The sequence below is a fragment of the Capsicum annuum genome, chromosome 1, assembly GCF_002878395.1.
Source record: "Capsicum annuum cultivar UCD-10X-F1 chromosome 1, UCD10Xv1.1, whole genome shotgun sequence".
NCBI lineage: Eukaryota > Viridiplantae > Streptophyta > Magnoliopsida > Solanales > Solanaceae > Capsicum > Capsicum annuum.
In genome coordinates this window covers 180,558,749-180,569,297 of record NC_061111.1, presented here as the reverse complement: position 1 = coordinate 180,569,297, position 10,549 = coordinate 180,558,749, and the positions used below count along the sequence as shown (strand labels likewise).

Here is a 10,549-nt window from a genome sequence, read left to right as displayed (position 1 = left end):
CACTACTACTTTCGGAATAAATTTTTTTAACACTTTTACCTATATTTCTTAATTTATCCATAGTATAAATCAAACTAAAAAATATTCAAAATACACAAAAATAATAAAAATAAATTTTCAACAATTAATACACTAATTAAAAATTAAAAGTAAGAGATAGAATGACAATACCAAATTTTGGAAGTATCAGAAAGTTGTGACTTTAGAAAACTTCCACTTGTATTTGTAATCGCAAAATTAAAAAATAAAATTGAAAACTTTAGGAGATAATTAGAATATTTGAAGAGATTGAGATTTGAGAGAATGAGAATTGTGTGGAAAATAATTTGAAAGTGTAGGGTATTTATAGAAATTTTTTTGAATTAAAGATTTATTTTTATTTTTATTTTAATATTTAAGGCCATTTGGCCGTTGGCACCCCAAATGGCTATAATGTTGTTGGGCCCAACGGTCCAAATGACAAATTGTAGCCCAACGTTCCACTTTTCCAAAAAAAAAAAAAAAAAACTAACCGGGTCGGGTAACCGGTGGGCCTGGTACGGGTTCATACCGAGCCGGGTCAATCAGGCCAGCAAGAAAAGATAGTCAATCCCGGGATCGGCAGCCCTGTAGCCCGGGGACTCATCAGGCCGGGTCATCTACAAGGGTTGAACTTATCGGGCCGAAATGGGCCAGCCCCGCCCGTTTGACAGGTTTACCTCTATCGGAATCGCCACCAATTCATTTTTTTACTACCACTATCACTTCCTGGACAATTTTTTTGACACTTTTACCGAGGTTTCTTAATTTATCTATATTATAAATTAAACTAATAAATAATCAAAATACACAAAAATATTAAAAATAAATATTCAACAATTAATACATTAATTAAAAATTAAAAGTAAGAGATGAGACGACAATACCAAAATTTTGAAGTATACAAATTTTCGAAGTATCCGAAAGTTGAGACTTTAGAAAACACACTTGATATTTGTAATTGCATAATTAAAAAAATAAAATTGATTACTTTAGGAGATAATTAAAATATTTGAGAGAGAATGAGAGATTGAGAATGTGTGAAAAATGATTTTGAATATAGGGTATTTATAGAAAAATATTTGAATTAATATTTTTTTAATAAAAATTAAAAAATGGGTCAATTAGTCGTTGAGCTCCAAACGACATTATAGCCGTTGGGCCAACGGTCCAATTGACCGTTGAAGGCCAGCCCATCTGGCATTTTCCAAAATAAAAAAAAAGTTTATATAATCGAGCTAGTTCGGTCAGGGTAACCGGTGGGCCTGGTTCGATTTCCTAACTGGGCCGATTCACTGGGCCTGTCCACTCAAATGACCCAGCCCGGGGGCCGAAGGCCCATCGGGCCGGGTCAGACTGGTCCGAGCTATCTAAATGGGTCAGGCTAATCAGGTCGAAACGGGTCAGCCCGGCCCACTTGACAGTTTTGGCGTTGAGTATCCACGAGATACAATACAAATAAGTTGGAGTATTAGTTACCAAACCTCAGCAGAGACCATAATTATAGTAGGTATTTTTTTTGGCTCATGTCTTATTTTGAATGTTTTGAGCCGTGGGTCTATCGAAAATAACCTTTCTATTTTTTAAGAGACAACGACATAGATTGCGTATATTTTACTATATTCAGATCCTACTATGTAGAAATATAGTGAATTTATTGTTGTTTTTGTAATAAATATACCGTATATAGTGAATGTCTACTTTACGATATATAGTGAATACCTACTTTACCATATATTGTGTATGTCTATTTATGGAAAAGTTATAAACCCCAAGGTTAGTTTTTCCCTATAAATAGAAGGGTTTTCTTCGTTGTAAATCATCCCTCAAAGAAATAAGAATTTCTTATGAGAAATAAAGAAGTCTCCTCTCTTCTCTCTACTATTCTTCTTTATTCTTTAGTTATTTCATAACACGTTATCAGCACGAGACTCTGCCAAATAAGGTGAGATTATAGATCTAAAGGTCAAGGTTAGTAATTCCTTATGTTATTTGTATTTTTCTATTAATGATATAATTATTGTTGGATTTGAGAAAAATAATTGGTTTGGAACCATTTATGTTTTAAATTCATTCCTCAAGAACAATATTATCAAAAGAAATGATAATATTTGAGTTCAAGTCCCATCGATTTATGCCTAAGACACCTTTATATGGATAAGATGTTGAGTTTGAATCTCAATACACTATATTGATGATATTATGATGATTAAGGCAAAATAATGGTGTTTAATAAAAGGTCATGAAACATATTCCATTAATATGCTCTATTCCATGAAGTGAATATGGTAGATAAATCTGAAAGTTGACAACTTGCTTCATTGTTAAAAGAAGACAAGGGATTGAATGCACGAATATAAGCGTGGAGAGACAATATAATAATAATCGTCAAAAGTGATAATATTTTCACACGCTTATTATAATTATAAGATGTGCTAGAGAAAAATTCTCTACATCATATGTATGCCTCAATTTGCTCCTGAAGTAGCAATATGATGAGCTCCTGAAGTAGCAATATGATGAAAAAAGTTATAAGATATATAAGCTATCATAATTTGATAGGCTTAAGACACGATTATATTCCATTCTTGGGGAATGAGAATTTTGATTATTATAAGCACAGATCCATTCCCTGGGGTGAATGTGATAATATTTAGTGAAGCTTATTAATATAAACGTGTACTTGATTGTGATGGTATGACAACTCACCTCCAAAAGAGGCAGAATAACTGAGATGAGTTATTTTGAAATCTTTTGAAATAGTAAATCTGAAATTTATTAAAGCAAAAACACATATCATGATAAGCTTGAAGTTTACTAGATTAAAAGTTCATAAGTTGACATGAACGATTGTGATATCCCGAAGATGTGTATACTGAGTATTGAATATATATTGAAGAATTAGAAAATTTTTCATGAACTTTAATGTTGCTTGTTCTCATGATAAGTTGGTTGGACCAACTAATTTTGGGATTGGATCCCTCAAAATTTGAAAAGAATAAAAGGTGAATAAGGGCCCGTTCTCCTATCATGTGATTTGTTGAAAAGATGCATCAATAAGATGATCACATGTACATTCATGGTCAACCTACGTTTGACATTCATAAAGTTATTTGTTCAATATAAATTGTGCATAATTTTCAGATTGTGTAATCGTGATAATTCATCTTGATGATGATGGTTTAGCATTGAATGCCTTTCATAAATAACTGAATCATTACTAATGAGAACAAAGTTTCATGTATTGGTATGAAATATGATATATTGCATACACTAGCACTTGTATGCATTAGACCAATAAATTATGATTATTTCTTCTCTCTCAATTGGTTCAAGATCAGGAACCAACTATTCCATCTAATAGTTTTGATGTGCGATATTCGATTAATGAATGTACCACGATGCACAAAGATGGATCCATCAAAGAAGATGGAGAATGTATATTATCTTTCCTAACATAAGGGAGAGATTATAAGCAGCTATAAAATATGTTAGGAATTATCATTGGATCTTCATTCAAAAGATAATTCAAATCAAATGCCGAAAGATCTCATATTAAGCTGCAAGTGCTCCTATTTTGTGTCTTTAAAGGATAAAGTCTATGCATGCGTGACGCATGATAGACCAATCGGTTTCAAATAAAATAATCCTTGAAAAGGATAAGGGGCAAATAATCATGATAAAAAGGCAATGTGCTCTTAAAGAGCCTATGACATAACACTTCATGAAACCTTATGAGAGGTTTAGGTACCTGAAAATAATGAAGTGATGAGATCTCAAAATGTTATGTCGCATTGTGAACCAATACAAAATAAGAAATCATCGACGATATCTTTGATACAATATTGGTGCAATATTGTAAAAGATTATGAGGATCTGAATTCTACGTTAATTTAAGCATCCTGATGTAGAAACATTTATCAAGTGACCTGAAAGGATGCATTTTGGTAAGCGTAAAACTTATTTGATTTGCAGTCCACACACTTGAAGATGCCACACTTGACATGTTGGATATTGTTACTTGACAAACATCCATATGAAAATCCCTAAAGGATTCAAAATGCATGAAGCATATAAAGTTTCTGAAATTTTTTTTATTATCCTTATAATATATAATTTGATGATTTCAGTATCATTAAAATTTTTGGAGAGTTTTCAAAAGCAATAGAGTATTTACTTAAATGAGAAACATGCAAAAATTGAATAAGGATTCATTCCGAACTCAAGAAAAGAATGAGGAACTCCTTGATTATGAGTATCATATCTTAGTGCAATTGATGCACTAATGTATCTTGCAAATACTACAAGACCTGATATAACCTTTTTTTTAGTTAATTTGTTAGCAAGTTTGCAGTCCCGATCTTATTGGTCATGCTGATTTTGGGTACTTATCTGACCTACATAAAGCTCGGTCTCAAATAGGCTATGTGTTCATATGTGGTGGTACTGCAATATCTTGGAGATATACAAAGCAGTCTATCGTAGCCACTTTATCGCATTATGCTGAGATAATAGCTATTCATGAAGCAAGCCGACAATGTGTATGGTTGAGGTTCATGGTACATCTCATTCGAGAAAAATGTGGTGTGAAATATGACAATCTACCTACAATTTCATACGGAAATAATGCAGCATGCATAACACAACTTAAGGAAGGATCCATAAAAAGAGATAGAACGAAGCACATTTCGTCAAAACTTTTCTACATACATGAGCTCCAAAAGAATGGTGATATTAACATGCAACAGATTCGTTCAAGTGACAATGTGACTGATTTATTCACCAAGTCTCCTTTAATTGCAACTTTTAAGAAGATGGTGCACAAGATCAGAATGTAAAGGTTCAAGGATGTTCTCATTAGGGGGAGTTAATATGCGTTGTATTCTTTTTTCCTTACGAGGTTTTATCCCACTGAATTTTTCTTATAAGGTTTTTAATGAGGCAGCATATATATGTATTATCTATCAATTAAATATTTAAGGGGGTGTTATAAATGTATCATATATAGCGAATGTCTACTTTACCATATATAGTGAATACCTACTTTATCATATATTGTGTATGTCTATTTATGAAAAAGTTACAAACTCCAAAGTTAATTTTCCCCTATAAATAAAAGGATTTCTTTCGTTACAAATCATCCCTCAAAAAAATAAGAATTCCTTATGAGAAATAATAAAGAAATTCCCTCTCGTTTTTATTTTTTGCTTTATATTTCATGACAGTTTTATCGTATTTTGAAAGTTTTATTAGAAGAATTACAAGAATATGAGTGTGTTTTGTATAAATATTGACTACATAACGACCTTAGGAAAGAATCTAGATTAACGAGAAAACAAAGCAAAAATAATAAAATAAAAAATCAAACTTCAGGTTTATAGCTGTCCATATACTATCATTATTCCTCCCAACCCAAATTTGCCTTTGCATTATTTTTCAAGCAAGATGACAAAAATCACATGCCACTCTTATCATTTCCACATCTTAAAGGCCCGTTTTTAAATAAATCCTTATAAATTTACTACCCCACTCCTTTATTTCTCTTTGTCAAATCTCTTCTTTTTTTTCTTTCTCCAACTTTCTCTAGAAAATTCCTATTTTTCTCACAAAAAAAGAAAATGCCGAAAGTGAAATCTTTCTCCATTCTGTTGATTCTTTCAATTTTCTTCGTAGTGATGACGGTGTTGGTTTCATCGCCGGCAGCGGAAGCTAGTGGGGTCCACCAGCTAGGCTATTTTCCATTGACAGTGTCGTCGTCTTCTTCACCGATCTGTGACGGTTCTATCGGAGAGTGTTTGGCTGAAGAAGGAAGTGACGAAGAGTTCTCTGTTGACTCGGAGAGCACCCGGCGCATGTTAGCATACCGCCGGAGATACATTAGCTATGGTGCGCTTAGTAGGAACAGAGTACCGTGCTCAAGGAGAGGAGCTTCGTACTACAATTGCCGTCCCGGAGCTCAGGCGAATCCTTACCGACGTGGATGCAGTGCCATCACGCGCTGCCGCGGTTAAAAACAACGCAGTAAATTCTCCATTTACTGTATTTACATTTTTTATTACTGCCGACTGGTAAAAGTTATAAATTCTTTTTGAGCTTTGTGTGATGAGTCTGTTATCGACGCGTATGGTTTAAGGTAATATTATTGATGATGTATTTGGGAATTTTGTGGTAGAGAACATTCTTGTAGTTGTTGTATGATGATGTTGTAATACTCCTATTGATTTATCATGCCACTTACTATAATATTTGAAATAAATGATGTTTTAACACTTGGTGATTGGCGAATCCTTTTTTCTTTTTGGTTGGATAATAAGTAAGTTGAAGTTAGATTATTTGTCTTGGCAATTGGAGTAAGGTTTTTTCAACAAAAAATTCAAGTTGAGTTGAAATAACATTTCAAATGTAAAACAAATATTGGTTTATAAATAGGACTCCCTCCATTTCACAATAACTGAATTGTTGGAGCAATTTTAGGGTTTCAAAATAATTGAATGGTCCACAATTCAAGGTAAATGTTGGAATTTCTTTTCAAATCTATCCTTTATTAAATATGCATTGGGAGTGATATATTACTGTCTTTGCTTTTTGAAGAGGGTAAAAATGAAAAAACATGAAAAATTTATGTCTCTGTTTTTTTTTTTTCATAAAATGTGTGTTAAAATTTACCAATTAATTTATTGTGGAACGTAGGGAGTATTTGTGTAGATATTTTATCTTCTATGTACTCGATTGAAAGTGTGTTGAGTTTTGAGTTTTGAGTTTTGAGTTAATAACAAGAGAGGTGTGTAAAATCTATATATCACTTTATCTCATTATCCCCCTCTGTGCTCGACGTCACTTATGGGATTATGCTAAATTAATGGTGTTCCTTAATTTGAGTTGTGATAGCCTGTTCATTTTAATAGTCTGTTGTCTGATAAGGGGGTTTAGGGATTACTATATACTCATTTCTTAACGTTAAAACTCTAGACATAATTACTGTAGCATATTTGAACCAACTAGAGAACAATTGTCAAATTTATTTCCGAAATTAACGGAGAGATAGAAGGAATGGGGGAACATAGAAATGGAACACAATAATTGAAGATAAGTGATAAAAATGTGGAATATGGCATCTATGCATAGGAAGGAATTGAATATCTAAATGTGTGCACCACATTATAAAGAGACGGAAAAAAAAAGACTAGGAGTACTACTATTTGTTTGTAGGGACAAGTGTTACAAATTTACAATAAAAATTCAAACCTCACGAGTCACTTTCCGTTCTTTTCTTTTCTTTTTACCCACAAGACCAATACACAAGTGAACCTTGTCATTGTCATCTTTTGTATAATGCTACTCCATTTTACAACTGGGATCCAACCATTTTGCATATTTCTTTTCTCATTTCCTCCGTTTTCCCTAATGCTTTTCATACAATTACAAATATTTTTTTTTCATTTTATTTTTTTTGTACAATATTCATAAATAGCTATTAAAAAATTGAAAACAGAAAGAAGAATATCACTATAGAATCAGAATTCAGCACCTAAGTAGGAGAAAAGAGCACAATCCACCATTTAGGCTCAATTCACTCTAGTTGAGTACTTTTCTTTGCCTAATCCACCCTTTAGAGGTTCGTGCACTATTCAAGGCTTCGAGATGGTAGTAATTAGCTTTATGCTACGACTAATCTACATAAAGGAACAAGAAAGAAAGAATTTTTTTCACCGAAAAAAAAAAAGATAGTTATTTCCCGCTTACACATTTGAGGGTTATTTCCTGCTTACACATTTCACCCTCATATTTCTGTAATTATCAAATTTTGAACATTATTGGTTTTAACTTTGAAATTTTGTGATAAACTATTTAAGTTATTGAGCTTGAGATCTATTATTTTTATCTAGGAAATTTTTTAAGGGGGCATGAATATCAAAACCATTGAATTCGAAAGAACCATAAAGCAACTTTTACGTTCGCGGCATACATATCAAATTTTTTAATTTAATTTTTTATTTTACTTATCTTTTTTCATTAATCAAGACAAAATAATTTTTTTTGTCATGTTTTACCCTTTGCAATTATTTTTTCTTCAAATTAAATTGTAAACATCATTTAATAGGGGTAATATGGTAAACTAAATATATTATTAATTATTTTTCTTAATTAATATGTCATTTCAATTTGGGACGAGTAATTTGAGATGGAGGGAGTAATTTTTTTCTCTTTCTGCCAACAATTAGTCTTTTTTTTTTTTTTTTTTTTTCAAAATTTTTTTTTTTTTTTTTTTTTTTTTGTGACAATTAATTATGAGTACATATGTGTCGAAAGCAAGGCCGCAGCTTTGAAAAATGAGTTTACTTTAGTCCGCGTCTTTGAAATATTTTCGAGTTGCATTTTTTAATGTGAGGAGGACATATCCATTTTTTCAATAAATAGTTGACAGAGACTGATAGATGCTTATAGAGGACACTACTTGTGTTCCATAAACTCATAGTTTTGACACCAATTATAAATGTTTAAATAATTCTTTTCCAACCTAAATGTAATCAAAAATTAATATAAGTTTTTCCATCGACTGTAAAAGAAATATAGAATGACTACCTAGAAATTCAAACGGGGTTTTCAACAAAATTTTCCAACCAAGTGTTGTATCAATATATAAAGACAAATCAAATTAGAAGCATTAGTATAAGCCCATAACTCATTGAGAGACGGTAATAGGCTAAGGGACCAAAATTATGAGTTAATTTCTTAAGTAATGATTCTAAATTTTAAAAATTTTCTTCAAATATCACCTATATTTTATTTAGGATCACAATAAATACTAAACGCCTCACAAGTATCCTTCTCTCTTAGTTGGCATGTCATTGTTGTTCCAGCGGGTACAAAATCTGTATGTTTTCTGTACAAACTTCAAATTAAATTCAAGCATAAATTTTCAAGAACTACAATGAAGTTCAACACCTTCAAACACAAGTTCAAATGAATAATCAAATGAACTGTCAAATGAAGTGTTTATCAACTATTAAGAAATGAAGATGAAACAGAAATTTAAGAACCAAGTCCACCGACTTCACGGTGTATCCTTAAGGAATTTATTCCCCTCAAGTACCCGAGGTTATGAAATCTTTCCTTCCAAGATAAAATGGTTCACTTTCTGAAAGCAGCGGTACCTCAAACTTTCAGAAACTTCGAATGCACTCAACAATTTGATGATCACAAGAGGTGTTTTAAGAAGAAGAAGAATGTTTTCAACTCTAAAAAATCGTCTTTACCAGAGGAAAAATTTAGGTATTTATAGTCATCAAGGTGTTGCTTCATGAAGAGAAGCAATGGTATAGAAAGGTGCATACATTCATAAAGGTGCAACTCTTCGAAAGTGATAACCCCTTGAAAAGATCATAACCATTCAATCCGAAAAGGCGCCTATTCAAATTGCATCTTTTCTCTTAGTGTCTTTCCGAAAAAAGCACCACCTTTTGATTTTTCATTCACACCTCTTAATAACTCAACAATCTCCCACATGAATAGGGAAGACTATCTTATAAAAAATTTACGGACAATTATGTGATCAACAAGCAAAGACTGATTGCATCTGTATATGTGAATTTTCCTTTGAACTTTTCGTAGTGAACATGCATCAAATGTACTCGGTCAATCGGTAGATTTTATATCTTTGAACCGTCGAACTTTAATGTACACCTAGACAACACATTTCACACAACCAACCTTTTATCATTCATGGCTCTCACGATTTTGTTCGTTTCAGCCATGAACATGTCCTGATTTCATGAGAGCATAGAGAACAAGCCTTTACTAACATTCTCCTTGAAGCGGCTTCCACTTTACCCTCACATAGGTGATTTCTAAAAGTTTAATCCTATAGATTAAACTATTTGGTCAAATCTACCAAACTTAGATAGCCATTAAAAAGCTTCAAACCATAAGCCTTATCCTTGTTTTCTGAACATTGTCTACATCATGAGAATGGGTTGAGTGTGTCATGCCTCAAATCTATTGGGGCGGACTGACACCTTTAAACGAGGAAGCTCGGGAGAACCAGCTCATAACCTTATACTTCCCATGCATACCTCTATGACAACCCAAAATTCGAACAACATCATGTCGTATATAAAAGGAAATAATTACCTGTATAAGCTCGAGCACACATATATATGTATATACAATACTTGGCCGTTGGAGCCATCACGTCTATTAACAAAATACCACCTTGACTGTACATCAGGTCTACAAAGCCTCTAGACAATACACAGAGTTTAGCTAAGGTCGGGACACACCCCGCCATATAACTAACTTCTATACAATACCAAAAGTGATTGGATATGACACGAAAAGCCCCGAAGCAAACTGGAGCTCACCAAAAGCAGCTGGATATCCTGGCTCCTACTTATGCGGTGTATGAGCTGAGGTACTTGTGCCTGCAGTATGAAATGCAGGCCCCCCGTGGGGGACGTCAGTATGAAATATGTACTGACTTTGTAAAGCTGTAGATAATCACATATGATATAGGAGCTCAATAGAAATCAGA

The 10,549-nt window shown here is 32.8% G+C and overlaps 1 protein-coding gene across 1 annotated transcript; it reads left to right on the top strand.

The window, feature by feature from the left end:
• The first annotated feature begins 5,285 nt into the window (after nucleotides 1–5,285).
• On the top strand, nucleotides 5,286–6,287 carry LOC107852317 (rapid alkalinization factor). The gene has a single exon (XM_016697381.2). It carries the CDS (start codon nucleotides 5,637–5,639, stop codon nucleotides 6,027–6,029), a length of 393 nt encoding a protein of 130 aa, XP_016552867.1. The 5' UTR covers nucleotides 5,286–5,636; the 3' UTR covers nucleotides 6,030–6,287.
• The last annotated feature ends 4,262 nt before the right edge of the window (nucleotides 6,288–10,549 follow it).